This window comes from Lampris incognitus, chromosome 18, assembly GCF_029633865.1.
Source record: "Lampris incognitus isolate fLamInc1 chromosome 18, fLamInc1.hap2, whole genome shotgun sequence".
NCBI lineage: Eukaryota > Metazoa > Chordata > Actinopteri > Lampriformes > Lampridae > Lampris > Lampris incognitus.
Window position 1 is genome coordinate 39,184,695 of NC_079228.1, and position 19,171 is coordinate 39,203,865.

Sequence of the window (19,171 nt, forward strand, 5' to 3'; positions counted from 1 at the left end):
CATAGAGTATAGAGCATAGATTATATAGAGTATAGATCATAGAGTATAGAGTATAGAGTACAGATTACAGAGTATAGATTATAGACTATAAAGCATAGAGTATAGATTATAGAGTATAGATCATAGAGTATAGAGCATAGAGTATAGATTATAGAGTACAGATCATAGAGTATATAGAGTAGAGCATAGAGTATAGATCATAGAGTATAGATTATAGAGTACAGATTACAGAGTATAGATTATAGATCACAGAGTATAGATTATAGAGTATAGATCATAGAGTATAGAGCATAGAGTATAGATCATAGATTACAGAGTATAGATTATAGAGTACAGATTACAGAGTATAGATTATAGATCACAGAGTATAGATTATAGAGTATAAAGCATAGAGTATAGATTATAGATCATAGAGTATATAGAGTAGAGCATAGAGTATAGATCATAGAGTATAGATTATAGAGTACAGAGTACAGAGTATATATTATAGAGTATAGATCATAGAGTATAGATCATAGATTATAGAGTATAGATCACAGAGTATAGATCATAGAGTATAGATTATTGACTATTGCATCTGTCCTCTCTCACATGTCTTTCTGTCTCTGATTGTCTTCTCCCGTATATGTGAATGGTGTGATGCGAGTCTCCCCTGTGTACACATGTAGTCCGTCCTCCTCCCAGGTCTCCATGGTGATGGTGGTCGCCACCTGAATGCTACTTGCCATCCTCCTCATTATGCCCTTTATATATCTTCTAAAGCCATATAACACTGCTGTCCTATTTCAGTGTTTTATCCTTCTCTCTCTTCGATTTGTGACTAATGTTTTTCTTGTCTCGTCTCCCGTGTATGTGAATGGTGTGATGTGCTCCCCCCCCCCCTCCTCCTGTCAGGTCTCCGTGGTGATGCTGGTCATGTGGCTCAGGTCCTGGGCTGTCCCGGTGGCATCTGGACACCGCTCGGCACATTCTTCATATGTTTTATAATTCCATTATAATTCTGTCATCCTCGTTCCATGTTGTATTCTGTAAATTGTGTTTTACTGTGTACACCCAACATCCAGTGCAGGTCTGCCCATCTAGGAGGGGAGATCCCTCCTCTGTTGTTCTCCCTGAGGTTTCTTCCTTTTTTTTTTTCCCCTCCCTGTTAAAGGGTTGGGTTTTTTTTTTAGGAAGTTGGTCTAAGGACAGGATGTTGCATTGCTGTAAGTCCCTTGAGGCTAATCTGTGATATTGGGCTGTACAAATAAAACTGACTTGACTCGGGGCGTCCGGGTGGCATGGCGGTCTATTTCGTGGCCTACCAACATGGGGATCGCCGGTTCGAATCCCCGTGTTACCTCCGGTTTGGTCGGGCGTCCCTACAGACACAGTTGGCCGTGTGTGCGGGTGGGAAGCCGGATGTGGGCATGTGTCCCGGTCGGTGCACTAGTGCCTCCTCTGGTGGGTCGGGGCACCTGTTCAGGGGGGAATAGCGTGATCCTCCCACGCGCTACGCCCCCCCCTGGTGAAACTCCTCACTTTCAGGTGAAAAGAAGCGGCTGGCGACTCCACATGTATGGGAGGAGGCATGTGGTAGTCTGCAGCCCTCCCAGGACGGCAGAGGGGGTGGAGCAGCGACCGGGACGGCTCGGAAGGGGTGGGGTAATTGGCCAAGTGCAATTGGGGAGAAAAAGGGGGAGAAAAAAAAACCAACCTGGACTTGGATCATCATATCCACATCACTAATGATCATTTATCAACCTTTTCTGCTGTGTAATTATTTTATGAGACCCCTGATAATACCCCAAATTATGCCTCGTCACTAGTCTAGCGCAGGGTCAACAGACACAGAAACACAATCTCTTATGATCACAGCCATGACCCAGTTTTTACATATCGTGTCTCCAATTCACCAAAATGCACGGCTCTGGACTGTGGACAGAGACTGGACGACATGCAGAGGTGGAAAACCCGGCTTCACAAAGTAGAAGTACTAACCATGTATTTGCTCCACCCACGGACTAAACCGCCTGATCTCACCAATTAGTTCTCCTGCCTGGCTGAAGTGTTGTGCTAATTAGAATCGGCTGTTTTAGTGCACGGGTGGCGCAAATACATGGTTAGTACGTCCACTTTCTGAAGCGGAGTTTTCCAACCCTGACTACATGGAGTGAACCAAACAAGCACTGAAGACAACATGCAAACGCCACACAGAAAGGCCAGGATCAAACCTCTTCACCGCTCCGCCTCCATCTTGCCGTGAAGCGTTCAGGTGTGATCAGGAAACACCGCTCGTTCGAAAACTCAAACCGGGTGAAACCTTTTTTTGTGTCTCGCCAACTAAGTTGCCCTGGGCTACCCCGTTCCCCCCTACCCACCTGGTCGTTATCCGATTGGCTGCCAGAGGAGGAAGTGGGTGTCGCCGCCTGTTGCTGCTGAGCCTGCGGTTGCTGGGTGACCGTCGCTACGGCAGCGGTTGCCGTGCTGCCTGGCATGAAGATAAGCTGCGAGGAGATGGGCGCCCTCAGAGAGCGGTTGACCTGCGCGACAATAAAAAGCACGGCTGTCAATCAAACAACACAAATCACGTGAAGAAAGGTGGCCGGTTCCAGTCCCTGTGATAAGTAGGAAAAGTAAATCTAAAAAAACGAACAAATCTAACTGTATAACACCTTTGAGCAAGGCATTTTCACCCCAACTCCAAGGCAGCTTCTAATCTGTCTGACCTTTAACCTTGTATCTAACCTTCCAATGTATGCTTCAACAGGAGGCTGATATGCTTAAATCAAGCTCTTCTGAATGGCTAGACCGGAGCAAAACCACAGGAACTGTATAAACAGTGCAACACCGTTATCATCCATCCATCCATCCATCCATCCATCCATCCATTATCCTGCTCTCAGGGTCCCACGGATGCTGGAGCCTATCCCAGCAGTCATTTGGCGGCAGGCGGGGAGACACCCTGGACAGGCCGCCAGACCATCACAGGACCGGCACACACACACACACACCTAGGGGGAATTTAGTACAGCCGATCCACCTGACCTACATGTCTTTGGACTGTGGGAGGAAACCCAGGCAGACACGGGGGAGAACATGCAAACTCCACACCCAGGACGACCCGGGACGACCCCAAAGATTGGACTACTCCGGGCCTCGAACCCAGGACCTTCTTGCTGTGAGGTGACCACGCTAACCACTGCGCCACCGTGCCGCCCCACAATGAGATTCCTTAAAAAAAAAAAAATGTTGCTGATTTAAAAATGATGGCTTTGTTTATCTGGGTCTCCGGGTGGGCTACCCAGGGGCTCTTCTGGGTCAGTGTAATCAGGCAATACATCCAAAATGCTGTTGAAAGAACTACAGAAATAGATTTTGCATGTGGATATTCTTTTGTCTTTCATTCTGATTTTTACCAAGGATGTGGTACATTTCTTGAATGTTTGCGTGCTTGGTTTTTGGCTGTGTATCGTTTATTGATTAAAAAATGCAGTCTGGATGTGATTAGTGACAGCTTTACGGAGTCCGATCAGGCTCACCCTCAGGTACATTTGGCCTTGGCCTCCCGCCGTCCCACCCAGCAGCACTGACTGGCTGATCGTGGACGTTGCAGAGGCGCCTTGACCAACGGGGCGAGTGCTGGTTGTGGACCCTCCTCCTCCTCCCGAGGCCGTCACATTCGCCTGACAGGTGACAAGACGATGTCCATAATTCCCGTATAAACTCATCACATCATGTATTTTATTTAAAATCCATAAAATCATCTCTCTTGGTGTTTGCAAAAGAAAAGAGTGGAAAGCTGCTGCAGTACTGCCGGTCTGCAAACATCAGACCCACCACATTTATCTATGTTGGTTCAGCACGCTGGGTCAGTGTAGAAAGGGGAGTCAATCAAGAACTAGAGTTTCAATCTTAAGTTGTATGTGGATATTTAATGGATTGTGTAGTGGATTGTAGGAGGAGGAAAGGGACATACGGCTGTGGTCGTGCTGGTGGTTTGGGACGAGCTGCTGCTGGACGGACTAGACTGACGGCTAGCTGCCAAAGTAGCCTGAAAGAACAGAATAGAATAGAATAGAACAGAACAGAATAGAATAGAACAGAGTAGAACAGAACAGAATAGAACAGAGTAGAACAGAACAGAATAGAATAGAACAGAGTAGAACAGAACAGAATAGAATAGAACAGATTAGAACAGAACAGAACAGAGTAGAACAGAATAGAACAGAACAGAATAGAACAGAACAGAGTAGAACAGAACAGAAGTGAATAGAATAGAACAGAACAGAATAGAACAGAGTAGAACAGAATAGAATAGAACAGAATAGAATAGAATAGAACGACATCTCACAGCAGTACAAAGCTTTTTCTTTTTTTTGGATTTTTTTCCCCCCTTTTCTTCCCAATTGTACCCGTCCAATTACCGCACTCTTCCCAAGCCGTCCCGGTCGCTGCTCCACCCCCTCTGCTGATCCGGGGAGGGCTGCAGACTACCACATGCCTCCTCCCATACATGTGGAGTCGCCAGCCGCTTCTTTTCACCTGACAGTGAGGAGTTTCACCAGGGGGACGTAGCGCGTGGGAGGATCACGCTATTCCCCCCAGTTCCCCCTCCCCCCCCCTCGAACAGGCGCCCCGACCTACCAGAGGAGGCGCTAGTGCAATGACGAGGACACATACCCACATCCGGCTTCCCACCGACAGACACGGCCAATTGTGTCTGTGGGGACGCCCGACCAAGCCGGAGGTAACGCGGGGATTTGAACTGGCGATCCCCGTGTTGGTAGGCAACAGAGTAGACCGCCATGCTACCCGGACACCCTATAAAGCTTTTTTTACCCAAACAAACAAGCACAGAATATTGTGTCTGACTTTTCTACCGGTATCTCACACACACATATATACACACACACACACACACACACACACACACACACGACAGACACATCCGCTGACACACAAAAAACAAATACCCGCAAACATCCGTGGACATACACATGAAAAGACAAACCCACATACACAGAAATGCGCCGAGGTCACTCGCACACAGACTTGCCTGTTGCACTGCGGCCAGGTTGTGTAGCTGGGCGTTGTTGATCTGTTGTTGCAGCATGAGCTGCTGGAAATACTGGGCCGCATTTGGCTGCCTCTGTAACGCCTGCAAGGCCTGGAGAGAGCGGGGGGGGGGGGGGGACAATGAGAGACAGAGCGAGAAACGGGGGGAGACAGAGAGGGGGGGAGACAGGGAGATATATATATATATATAGAGAGAGAGAGAGAGAGAGAGAGAGAGAGAGAGAGAGAGAGAGAGAGAGAGAGAGAGAGAGAGAGGTTTGACTTAGCACTGCTAAAAGCTGGTTAGCATGATGTATGTTCAGGGGCTCCTGCAGTGACAGGCTGAGGGATGAAGGAGAGAGGCAGGCTGGGGTTTGTCTGTGGACGATGACAATGAAAAATGTCCTGAGAGACTCCATCTCTCTCTCTCTCTCCACCTTTGTTTATTGTATAAATCATGTGGCAACATAAAGTCACTTGTCCAATCTGTCTATCTCATGCATGCATACACACACACACACGCATGTGTAGCTGAGTCAATATGTTGCTCATGTTGTCTTCATTTGATTCTTTTCTTGGTGAACATTCTCAAAACCTGTGTGTAACATTTTCTGTCATATTCAATGTTTCGGTATGTCGCCAACCTTATGCTGAACGAATGAAGACGCAGGAGCGACGCAGCTGCAAAGCCGAGCAAAAGTTGAGCAGCTTCTAGGGTCCGCGGTGGCGTAGCGGTCTAAGCGGCGGCTTTGTGTCGACGCAGTTGCCCGCTGGGGACCGGGGGTTCGCGCCCCGGTCTCGTCAGATCCGACTATGGCCGGACTCGGTGAAGCGGCGATCATTGGCAACGCTGTCTTGGGGAGGGGGGCGGAGTCGGCTTGTGTTCCGTCACAAGAAGCGGTGGTTCGGCCTGGATTCGCCTCGTCACGGAAGTGGCGAGGCGAATCCTTCGAGACTGCCGGCCGGAGAGATGCAGTTGGCGAACGCATGCAGTACGAGGGTGGGCGTTTGGATTAGAATAGGGATCGACTGGCCACTAAAGTTGGGGGAAAAATCTTAAATAAATGTATTTAGGAAAAAAAAATGTTGAGCAGCTTCCGTAATGGTAAGACGTGTCGTGATACTCTCTATCCCTTGATTAAGCTAGCATGTATAAAAGTAATGCATTCAAGCGGTGTGGCAGAGGAAGACAAGAAGTTGACAGCCTTCACCACATCTATGGCGCTCTACAAGTTCAATAGGCTACCCCAGGGCTTGCGCAATAGCCCTGCAAGCTTCATGCTTCTCATGATGGGTATATTTGGTGTCCAGAAGCTTGAAACTGTTTTCAGCAGGATTGAAGCCGGCCCCCCCAAAAAATGTCAGCTACTCAGGAAAAGTCTAAGACTTTTGGGGCATGTTGTGGATGACAACAGCTTGTCAACTGACCCTGATAAGGTCAAGGCCATTGCTTCCGTGACAGAAGCCGATCTTATGATGGAGGATGGCGCTACACCCTCTCAGAAGAAGATCAAGTCGCATGGTCATGAACTACCAGCAGTTCATACACGATTGTTCCCGCATAGTCAAGCCACGGTTCGACCCGACTGCTGCACCGAAAGGAAAGAGGCAAAATGCACGAGGTGCTGCTGGATTCAGAAAGTTCCAGCTAAATGACTGGAGAGAGGAGCAGCTCATCTCATTCCAACAGTTGAAAACTGCACTCCGGCATTCTGTCGTGTTTGTGCATCCCGATTTCAGCCGACCATTCATTGTCTACGAATGCCTCTCAGGATGGCTTAGGTGCCACGTTATCTCAGGTCCAAGAGGGTGAAACTAAAGCATGTCCCACCCATGCTCAGAGCAACTACCCTGCTCACCACCTCGTTTATGGCATTAAAGTGGTCCGTTTGCAACAAGTTCAGCCATTGGCTAAAGGGACAGGCCTTCACTGTTTGGGCGGACAATAATCCACTAACCCTACATCCTCACAAAACCCAAACTCGAGGTGGGTAGCCAAGTTATCATCACACAACTTCGGCATCGAGTATATACTACCTGGCAGAAAGAACACTGTTGCTGATGCTTTAACAATAGAACGACCGGGATTTCACTCCTACGTAAAATGACTATGGGCAGTAAACATGACCGCCGGTTTTTAAACGCTATGTGCTGTCAAGATAAATACCCAATTGAGATATTAGTGCATTGCATACGTTAGTATGTCTGTTAGGAAACGACTGACACCAAAGTTAAAATTTTAACAAATTGTGAGGGCAACTTACACATGTTGCTTAACTTTTAATCGTCGACCACAGATCAGCTATACTACGTTTACATTGTCTGAACGGATGCCTGGGGACTCGTGTTTACCAGGACAAAGGTGGTGTTAAAAGTGCCTCTTCACGTAAATATGGTAAGGGCCTGATAACACAGGGAGGTGTGAAAACCCTCTGAGTGTCAAAGGAGGCGGTCCTGGAGGGTCCTGGCAGAAGACAGGATGAGGGACAGACTCTAAGTATGCACCACCGTGGTGGAACCACCTCCTCTTCATGACAAAAGAGACCCTGGGTACATATCATTATAATCGAAATAACGAGTGTCGTTCTACTTGATGGTTTATAGGCGGTGCTCTCTGAGATCGGGGCACACACAAGCTTGTGTGTCGTGCTCATGAACATTAAAATCGTGTGACAACGCTTTAAGAGATTTTTGTCTCGCTCCACATTTAACGTCAGCGTGGAATTAAACAACTGCCACGTCACAACCACAGTACTATTTTTAAACAATTTAAACTTCAGAGAGACATGGTCGAACTTGAATAGCAAAATTGAAAATATTACCTGGAAAACAAAACAGAAAACACATATTGCTGATCTAACAAACGTAACAAGGCCCATAAAACGTGAAATGTAAAAAAAGAACTGGAAATAAATAATGAAACAGTCCCAAACAACGACCGGACCTTAAAAACTACTAGAACGAGCCTGAGCGGCCAAAATGACTGCCAAATGTTTTTAAACTCTATATTCTGTCAAGATAAATACCCAACTGAGATATGTAGCGCCGCATTATGTAACAACGCCGCATTATGTAATAATGTCATAAATTTTCACATCATTATGCCATAACGCCACGTTTTTTTTCAAATAAAGACATAAATTTTGGTGGTTTATTACATAATGATGTGAAAATTTATTACATTGTTACATAATGCGGCGCTACAAGATATTAATGCATTGCATATGTTAGTCTGTTAAGAAACGACTGACACCACAATTAACGTTTAAACAATTTTAATACTATTTTACACTATTTAAAATGGCCGCTGCACAACATGTAGCGCAACGCCTCGGTGGTAGTCATGCTGCGTCTGAAACGGCGTCTGTAACCGCACACGTTGGCAATAATCAAAATCAAGTTTAGACTATTTCTCTGTCTGCACTGGAGAACGCTAGTGTGTTTCTAGGACAGAGCAATGAACTTCACAAAGGAAAGGCCGTGACCAACACACGTCGTTAATCGTGACGTGACGCGCACGATCACGCACAAATTACAAGCGGACATTTTGACTGCTCGTGGTCATTTTAGGTCGATCTTATCCTAACTTTTTTTGTGAAATTGATCTACCACTAATTTTTAATGCAAATATATGCAATTTTAGGAGCATTCGGGGAGCGGCGGGTCTGTATCTTTTTTTTGCACCAAGTTATTAAAACTTTGAAAATCCAAAACGGTCACAATGACTGTCTTGGTCGTTCTAGTGCAGACGGCCCTTTATCCAAAATCGTATCTGCCAGAGGCTCATAAAGGAGTCATATGAGGCACTGTTGGAGGAGTCACAACAAGTCCCAAGAGGGTATAGTCCAGGAGGTACAATCAAAGTCAGTGCCAAGAACCAGAGTTTTAAATGCCCAATTTCACCAGAGAATTTCCAGCGTTGCTGTCTGACAGATGGTGAAGTGTCCGCGGTCTTGGCGGGCCATGTTGAGTGGAATCAAGGTCCAAAGCAAAGGGTGGTCTCTTGGCTTGCTCAAGACCTGGGTATTCTAGTCCCACCAGGACCAGCACTCTGCCCGTCTTTTCACTCCAAGTGCTCCAGAATGAACAGAGAAGGGATGCCACACTGTCACAGGTCATATTGTTTGTCACTCATGGGAGACAGCTGTCAAGAAGTGACAGGGCTGGACTGTCGTTAAAGCTGCTTAAATCCCTGAAACAATGTCAGAAACTGAACTCATTACTGACTTCCGATGCATGCCGAATCCTAAAACACCCATACAAATGAACGGAGACCCCATCACCACCACCCACTCTTTTAAATTCCTTGGAACAAACATCAGCAATAACCTGAAATGGAAAATTAACACTGAACACATCATTGCAAAAGCTCAACAACGCCTTTACTTTCTTAGGTAGCTTAAAAAATACCGGATCAAACATCAACTGCTCGTTCTGTTTTACTCAGCCATTATTGAGTCCATCATAACATCTTCTATTAAAGTATTATAGTATTACAGTATTACAGTACGGTACGGCGGCACAGACAGTCAAACACGGAAAAAACTGTAGCGGATTGTCAAACAAGGCATCCAAAATCATAGGCAACCCACTCCCCTCAATTGAATCTCGACATACTAACCAGACTGTAAAGCGAGCAAAGAAGATCACCTCTGACCCCTCACATCCTGCTCAGCACCTCTTCCAGCTCCTTCCCTCAGGGAGGCGCTACAGATCACTGTCAACTAAGACTAAACACTTTGCAAACAGTTTTTTCCCCTCGCCATAAGGACTCTGAATGCCTCCCTATAGTCCCCTCCTCACACACCATTGGCCCAAATAACACCATTCACCTGTTATGCCTGCTGTGTTTATTTCTGTTATTGTGTAACTGTATAGTTCATGATAACATGTGTCTGTTGTTGTCCATGTATGTATTGTGCTGCAGAGTGTAAAGTGTACCAAAAACAAATTCCACCGGCCTTGGTTGTGTGGCTAATAAAATAATCTATCTCTCTATCTAAATGCTTGATGGCATCCTGTACAGAATGTGTAAGGACATGCTAACTGGGGGGAAAAAATGGCATAAGCACCCTCCTCCTTGGTCAGCCATGTTCTCCATGGTGTCCATAATGATACTGGCCATCAGGGTCAGAGCAGAAACTTGTACCTCGCAAGGCAGAGGTTCTTCTGGGCCGATATGGAGCACGATGTCTGAGAATGTGTGAAATGCTGCAAGTTCTGTGTTGGCAGCAAGACAATGGAGCCTGAGGGAAGTATCAAGACCACAAGTCCCTTAGAGCTGGTCTGCCCGGACTTCTGGTCTGCAGAGGATTCCAAGGGAAAGAGTGTGGGTGTGTTGGTGGTGACATACCATTTCACTAAAATGGCCCATGCCTTCAAATGCTCTGACCAGTCAGCAAAACAAATTGCACATCAGCTGTGGGACAGATACTTCTGCGTGTACGGATTCCCGCAAAGGATCTGTTCAGACCAGGGTGCAAATTTTGAAAGCGCGTTGATTATAGAGCTGTTTCAGATCACTGGTGTGAAAAAGTCAAGAACAACACCTTATCATCCCACGGGGAATGGCCACACCGAGAGGTTCAACAGAATCTTAGGGTACCTGATCAGGGCTTTACCCCCGGGGATAAGCAGAGATGGCCACAGACACTGACTTTTGCCTATAACTGTACAGCTCATGAGTCGACTGGGTATGCTCCCTTTTATCTAATGTATGGACGGATTCCCAGATTGCCAGTGGATGTTGTTTCACAATGTGGAGAGAGACAATGACATCACAGACTATGACAGTTATGTCAAGAGAATAAGGGACAAACTCAAGGAAGTGCTCACATTGGCCCAAGTCAATGCTAGTTCCAGCCACAGCGCCAGGCAGACCTGTACAACAAGGAGATAAAGGGAATAGACATTGACGAGGGAGATTAGGTTCTCTTGGCAAATGGGTCGGCATGGCTGCAGAAAACTAGCTGAGAGGTGGGAGTCTACCATCTACACCAGGGGTGTCAAACTCCAGGCCTCGAGGGCCGCAGTGTCTGCAGGTATTTGTTGCAACCATGCACTACACCACCTGATTAAACTAGTTCCTTTCCCTCCTTGATCCAGGAGGTGAGCTAATTAGTTAAATCAGGTGGTGTAGTGCACGGTTGCAACAAATACCTGCAGACACTGCGGCCCTCGAGGCCTGGAGTTTGACACCCCTGATCTACAAAGTAGTCTCCAAGGGCTCGAGATGCCACACTTACCGCATCAGACACCACAGCACTGGGCAAGAGAGAATTGTCCACAGGAACCTGCTATTGCAAGCCAATTTCTTAATAGTGGGGGTGGATCAGGAAATTGAATCGTCCTTTCCTTTGACAGTGGTTTCGAACTAAGTCAAGAACATAGCGGGGTAGATGGCAGACTCCTGGAGACCACATTTGAGTTTGACCAGTCAGGACACACTGTTAGCTGGGTAGCAGAGACTACTTCTCTGGAAGACTGTCCAGAGAGAGAGAGCGTACACTTCCCAAACCCCTTCCAACTGCCCCTTGATAATCCTGAACCAGCCATTCAGAAGCCACAGAAAAGCGACAGTGCTAGGGTAGATGAAAGTGTTAGTACTGAACCATATGTTCATGTCGGAGAGAGTGCCAGAGATGTGACGGATCTTCGCACTGAAACAGATATGGATAGCAGCAGTGAAGCAGAGATTTAGCGCAGTGGTGAGCAGCCAAAACTGAGCAACATCCATCCAGAGAGTCAAGCAGCCAAAAGAGAAACCACTGAGGTACTTAAAATCTGACAGACTACCATCAAGCAGCTCAGTGGGTCACATTAGGACAAGAGTAGGCAGGATGGTAACACCGGTTAACAGATTGATCCAGAACATGACACCGAGAAAGACACAAGCGAGCAACCTGATCAGTGGGTTTGCCAACGCTCTATTCATGTAGGTAGCACCCAGTTGTCATGTCATGAGGATAGTCCTAAAACCACTGTGAATGTGCAGTCTTCTGAGTAAAGGTTAGACATGACAGGTTAGGGTAACAGTTATTTTAGTCATCGGTACAAGATTGTGTATAGGGCACTTCCTTCAGCAAGCGGATAGAAGTCGGGCCAACTTCAATATTCCACTTCTCCTTTTAGCTGGGAGATGCTTACGTTGCACATAGAGACAGATGTATGTAAGGGAATAATAAGTTATGCTCCAGTTACCCAGAATTCAGCTATTGGCATATACTAGAGCAGTGTTTCTCAACCCAGTCCTCAAGGACCCCCCCTATCCTGCATATTTTCTTTGCAACCCTGAATAGGTACCCGTTTGTAGTTATTCAACCAATCAGCAATGAATTTTGTCAGATGTTGCACACCTTGCATAATGAAGTGCTGCGAGATGATTGGTCGAGTAAGTACAAGCGGGGCTACCTATGCAGGGTTACCATGAAAACCTGCAGGATAGGGGGGTCCTTGAGGACTGGGTTGAGAAACACCGGACTAGAGTAGCATGTAGCTGAGTCAATGCGTTGTTCATGTTATCTTTATTTGATTTTTTTCTCGGTGAACATTCTCAAAACCCGTACGAAATATTTTCCGTCACATTCAAACTCTCTGTATGTCGTCGACCTTATGTCGAATGAACGAACAGTTGCGGTTTGCCAGTTGGGGGACTTTAATTAGTGACGACACACACACACACAAGACGCAGGAGTGACGTGGCTGCAAATCCCCGGCAAAAGTTGAGCAGCTTCTGTAACGGTAGGACACGACGCGACGTTCTCCATCCCTTGGTTAAGCTGGCACGTTTAAAAGTCACGCGTCCCGGCTTAAACGGCGCCGAGCGTAACGACACACCGTGGCTAATGTGTCTGAGTTTTGCCACTGGTTTCCGTCAGTGGAAACGGCCATGTTACCTCATTTGCATATTTCCTGACTCGCTGCGGGGCAATTTGGATATTAATTTCAATATTTTGTACCCCGGCTCTCTTTTAACTTATTTTTAGCTTTTGGTCTTCATGTGTGTATATCTTATACTGTGTTTGCCTGTGTGTGTCCTGCACTGTTTGGTGAAGCCACAGCCCTCATGTCATTTTGAACATGTGCCTGCACATTGTTTTTAATGACAATAAAATTGAATTGAATGAGAGACAGATTGTTATTTGTAATATTTTTGTGTACTTTTACGGAAGGACTGCATTGAATGAATATTCTAAAAACACGAAAATAGCTCCTTAGTTAACAAGCACTTTTATTTTTCTTCTGAAGAGACGCCCACGTGGATATGTAACTCGGGGGTGAGACGCCTAGCAAAAACAACATTTTGTTTCAGTGGATATTAGTTTACTTGTTAATTATTTTTGTTTTTGCCTTTACTTTAATTACTGATCTCAATTATGTATAACCACTGTCAGGGCATCCATTCTTTCAGTGTGCACACATTTTATTTAGGGCAATATGTTGTTATACAGTGAGGACACGCGGTTTGGATAACGGATGGATGGATGGATGGATGGATGGATGGATGGATGGATGGATGGATGGATGGATGGATGGATGTACTTTTAACACGAAAAGAAAAAAGTTGAGCAGCTTTTGTGATGGGGGATGCGACACAGCATGCCACTGTGTGTGTACTGACTGTGGCCCTGTGCTACTTCTATAGAATAACTGAGCAGATCCTGATCCCTGGTGTGACTGGTGTTCTTCAGCGTGTCAGCGACCATCTTATAGCTGCTACACATCCACACACACACACACACACACACAGGACAGAGAGACAGATGCAGAGAAACACACAAAAACAAATATATAAACACTCATCCATCCATCCACCATCCAAACCGCTTATCCTGCTCTCAGGGTCGCGGGGATGCTGCAGCCCATCCCAGCAGTGACTGGGCGTCAGGCAAGGAGACACCCTGGACAGGCTGCCTGGCCGTCACAGGGCTAAATAGTGTGTGAGAGAGTGTATAGCTGGGAACTATGGCCTACACACACTCTCTTAAGGCCGTGTAGGCCACAATTCATTCATAATACATGGCCTTTCATCAGGCAGTGTAGGCCATGATGAGGATTATGACCTACACTGCCTGGTGAGAGGCTGTGGAGGCCACAATTCATTCATAATACATGGCCTTTCATCAGGCAGTGTAGGCCATGATGAGGATTATGACCTACACTGCCTGGTGAGCCATAATTCTCATAATTCACAGCTACACTACATAATTTTCAGCTACACTCGCACACACTAACATTCCTTCTCACGCGCACTATCAAACTCTCTCTCACACACACACACACACACACACAGACACACACACTTATCCACGCACCTGCACAGCCTGTCTCTCATACAGGGACATGGAATTGATTGGAGAGGGGCGGGAGCTTGTCCCAGACGCAGCGTTCCCATTGGCTGAAGCGCCCTGCTGGTTCTGGTCCCCATCTGTCTCCATCACTGTTGGGAGGAGGAGGGGGAGGGGGTGCAGAGGAGCTGTCAATCAATCAACCTGGGAAGGTGAGACAGGCTTGACTTTCCCTGATTTGATGGAAAAACCATGCCATGGCTCGAGAGAGAGAGAGAGAGAGAGAGAGAGAGAGAGAGAGAGAGAGAGAGAGGTCTATCACTATGGCTGTAAAGACCAACACACTTCACTGAGGAGAGGGGAGGAGACGAGACTAGAGGAGAGGGGAGGAGAGGAGACTAGAGGAAAGGAGAGGAGACTAGAGGGAAGGAGAGGAGACTAGAGGAGAGAGGAGAGGAGACTAGAGGAGAGGAGAGGAGTCTAGAGGGAAGGAGAGTAGAGGAGACTAGAGGGGAGGAGAGGGACTAGAGGAGAGAGGAGGAGAGGAGACTAGAGGAGAGGAGACTAGAGGGGAGGAGAGGAGACTAGAGGAAAGAGGAGAGGAGACTAGAGGAGAGGAGACTAGAAGGAAGGAGAGTAGAGGAGACTAGAGGGGAGGAGAGGGACTAGAGGAGAGAGGAGACTAGAGGAGAGGAGACTAGAGGAGAGGAGACTAGAGGGAAGGAGAGGAGACTAGAGGGGAGGAGAGGGACTAGAGGAGAGAGGAGACTAGAGGAGAGGAGACTAGAGGAGAGGAGACTAGAGGGAAGGGGAAGAGAGGAGACAGGAGAGGAGAGGAGACTAGAGGGAAGGAGAGGAGAGGAGAGGAGACTGGAGGAGAGGAGAGGAGACTAGAGGAGAGGAGACTAGAGGAGAGGAGAGGAGACTAGAGGGAAGGAGAGGAGAGGAGACTAGAGGAGAGGAGACTAGAGGAGAGGAGAGGAGAGGAGACTAGAGGGAAGGAGAGGAGAGGAGACTAGAGGAGAGGAGAGGAGACTAGAGGAGAGGAGAGGAGAGGAGAGCTCGGTGCCTGTCTGATCTATTTGCGTTACAATATTGTGTTGCACTAGCAGAGCTGCAGATGCGGGATCCTCCGCTTGATATATATATATATATATAGATATATATATATATATAGATATAAATATATCTCTCTACGTCTTCTCAAGCTGAACGCATATCCGGACACCGCAGCCGTCCCCGACACTCGGCTCGCTCCGCTGCGCAATCCGGCGCTAACCGCTCACTTGTTGCGCTAATTGCCTCGACAAAAGCGAAAGGCGCACGGCGGCGGCGGCGTTAACGAGCCGCCGCCGCCGCCGTGCGCGGCGCCCCTACGTGCAGCCGCTCCTCCTGTAGCACGTAGCCCCACTGTGGTCTGGCAGCCCGCACGGCCAGCCGCAAGTCCCACTTACCGTGCACGATCCCGACCGGAGGGAGCTGATCCCGCACCGGCCCGCTGCTGCTGACCCCGCACCGCACCGCACCGGCCCGGCCCGCTGCTGCTGCTGCTGCCGCCGCAAAACGCCTGCAAACGGCCGCGACGCGTCCGACGGAGCTGCGACCCGGCGCACGTCAGCGGCTGATTAGAACCAGCGGAGGGCGGCTGCAGCGACCCTTCCTCCTCCTCCTCTTCCTCTTCTTTTTTTTTGGTTGTAATATTTTTGCATAAATTTGCAGCTGATGTGGGGAAACGCCTCCTTTCTCCTCCGGACGGCCTTTTCCGGCGCGACGGGATGACGGAGCACGTCGACCAGCCCGCACCTCCGGAGTCCCGGCCGCGCCTCCGGAGTCCCGGCCCGCACCTCCGGAGTCTAAACCGGCCGCGCCGCCGCGGGTTAGAATCCGGACCGTCGTGCGACTGCTGGACGCAGACGAGCGGCGGTTAAACGAGCTCGCGTGCCGCGCGCTGACGCGACGCCTTTGCGAGCCCCGTGCGTCGTGAGAGTCTCGCGGAACGCGTGATATCGCGAACGCGCCCCCACGTGACGTGCCCTCGCACGGGAGTACCAAGGCTGCTGCCTCGCGCTGCCGCTGGGGCACGGGCCTGCGACTACCGCTCAGCAGCTGTACTACTACTGCCACTACTACTACTAGTACTACTGATACTACTACTGCTGCTACTACTACTAACTACTGATACTACTACTGCTACTACTACTAACTACTGCTACTACTACTACTGATACTACTACTGCCACTACTACTACTACTGCTACTACTGCCACTACTACTACTACTACTGATACTACTACTACTACCACTACTACTACTACTACTGCTACTGATACCAGTACTGCTACTACTACTGCTACTAACTACTGATACTACTACTGCTACTACTACTACTACTGATACTACTACTACTGCTACTGCCACTACTACTACTGATACTACTACTACTGATACCACTACTGCTACTACTGATACTGCTACTACTGATACTACTACTACTGATACTACTGATACTGCTGCTACTGATACTACTACTACTGATACTGCTACTACTGATACTACTACTACTACTACTACTACTGCCACTACTACTACTACTACTACTAACTACTGATACTACTACTGCTACTACTGCTACTACTACTACTGATACTACTAATACTACTACTGCTACTACCACTGCCACTACTACTACTACTGATACTACTACTACTACTGATACTACTACTACCACTGCCACTACTACTGCCACTACCACTACTACTGATACTACTACTGCTACTACTGCTACTACTGATACTACTACTACCACTGCCACTACTACTGCCACTACTACTACTACTGATACTACTACTGCTACTACTGCTACCACTGCCACTACTACTACTACTGATACTACTACTGATACTACTACTACCACTGCCACTACTACTGCCACTACTACTACTACTGATACTACTACTGCTACTACTGCTACTACTACACGGGCTATTCCTCAATCAAGCGAGTTTTTCTGTCCCCAGGGGAGATTTTTTTGAAAAACAATGATCGTATTTGTTAGTTAGGTTGTGTTAAAAACGGATGGTGTCTCAGTGATGACATTTTAATACTTTTTCAGTATGTTAAAAACTCAAATGTGCCAGAATTTCAGTGTTTTGGGCTCGGCCCCGACCCAGACTTTTTAACGTCCCCTCTATAATAAAGTAAAAGGTAAAATGGTTAAATTCATTAAAGCTCTACTTTGCATTTTCTCATAATAATTAAAAACAGATATATTTCCAATTCATACGGTTCATATATGCGCCATTTGCACATGTTTATGGTGAAATATGGCTGTCCCTCATACACCTGTCATCACCATCACACCCAACGCGTGCCAAACGCCGATAACCTGGTTGCCATGGAGACGAGAAGTGCCAGGAGGCGCGTGAGCAGTCATGGCAGAAGCGTGACTTCTTCACGTGCACAAATGTAATGTGGCGACGTATACGTCATGATCTGACAGGACGGTTATCAGGCGTCATTAACAGGTTGCTAGCTGAGTATTTTAGTTCAGAAATAACAAACCACTTAATTCACACGTATAGTCATTATACATTATATGCTAACTAATGTAGCCGGTTATTTTGTTGCCCGGTGCGGGATTCGATACGAGGTGTATTGCACCACAAGGCGACGTCACTAACCGCTCGGCTAAAGGGTCAGACACGTTAGCTAGGGGCTAACGTGTCTTATTAGTAGTTTACAGTCGTCATCCTCCCCGGAAGCTCCGGGGAGGACTTCTGAGGATCTGCACACTTCCGGATCCCACCGCTGCCACCAATGTGACCGGTTATTTTCTTGCCCGGTGCGGGATTCGATACGGGGTTTACTGCACCACAAGGCGACGTCACTAACCGCTCGGCTAAAGGGTCAGACCCGTTAGCTAGCTAGGGGCTAACGTGTGTTATTGTTAGTTTACATTAACTTTAAACACACGACTGCTGCCGCCTGCGACTCTGCAGGCACACTTCCTGACAACGCATGCGCGTATCCCACGCTGGACTGCAAGGTGGCATGATAAATGAGAAAATACATTGACACGGTGTCTCGCTACATGATATATCTATATTTATGTTTATTTAACAATATATTCTGTACGTACAAACACAAGTGACACAAAACGGCTGGGGCGCATCACTGGTGATACAGCACGTGGCACAGAGAAAACAAAGACCATCATGGGCCAACGTGGACGTGACAGCTAGGGATTCATCCACACCGTCCCGGTTTCTTACTGGCGAGATACCCAGACTGTCACCTCACTCCAACATTAGCCTGCTCTGCTGTTTACGAAGCGGTTCCGGTTCATTCGGCTGCAAAACAGTGACGTCAAAGTGTGCGTCCAAACCCCCCCCCCCGGCTGTTTCAATGACATATTGCCTCACTACAAATACAACTGCACACAGGCCACAAACAGGAGCAGAGGAAAGTTTATACACACACACACAACAGTCCCAAGAATGCGTGACGTGCAGAGGCACAAATAGCATTGACTTACAGCACAAAATACTGTAGCGAATTCGGGGGGGGGGGCAGTCGGGAACCTCCGCAGCCGGGACGCGAACCAGGGACTCCCGCACCACGGGCGAGACTGGTTAACGTAGTCGTCCGGGGCGGCGCACCCGTCGCCCGTGGTGCGGGAGACCCGGGTTCGCGTCCCGACTGCGGAGGTTCCCGGCTGCCCCCCCACCCCCCCGAATTCGCCACAATACGTTTGAAAACACATTTTATGTCGCAAGATTCTAAAGGACCAAGCAGGAAAAGAAGAAGAAGAAAAAACAACAGACAAAACATAAAAATCAGAAAAGCAT

The 19,171-nt window shown here is 47.7% G+C and overlaps 1 protein-coding gene across 1 annotated transcript in view; it reads right to left on the minus strand.

Moving 5' to 3' along the window:
- LOC130129072 (polyhomeotic-like protein 1) overlaps positions 1–15,825 on the minus strand; it is a 39,601-nt gene extending 23,776 nt beyond the window's left edge. Inside the window, exons 1-6 of the mRNA XM_056298868.1 lie at positions 15,779–15,825; positions 14,352–14,476; positions 5,039–5,149; positions 3,959–4,033; positions 3,522–3,665; positions 2,361–2,522 (exon numbers count right to left, since the gene is read on the minus strand). Coding sequence (XP_056154843.1) covers positions 2,361–2,522; positions 3,522–3,665; positions 3,959–4,033; positions 5,039–5,149; positions 14,352–14,474 — 615 coding nt within the window. The 5' untranslated portion in view covers positions 14,475–14,476; positions 15,779–15,825. The remainder of the gene's footprint in view (positions 1–2,360; positions 2,523–3,521; positions 3,666–3,958; positions 4,034–5,038; positions 5,150–14,351; positions 14,477–15,778) is intronic.
- Between the last annotated feature and the right edge of the window lie 3,346 nt (positions 15,826–19,171).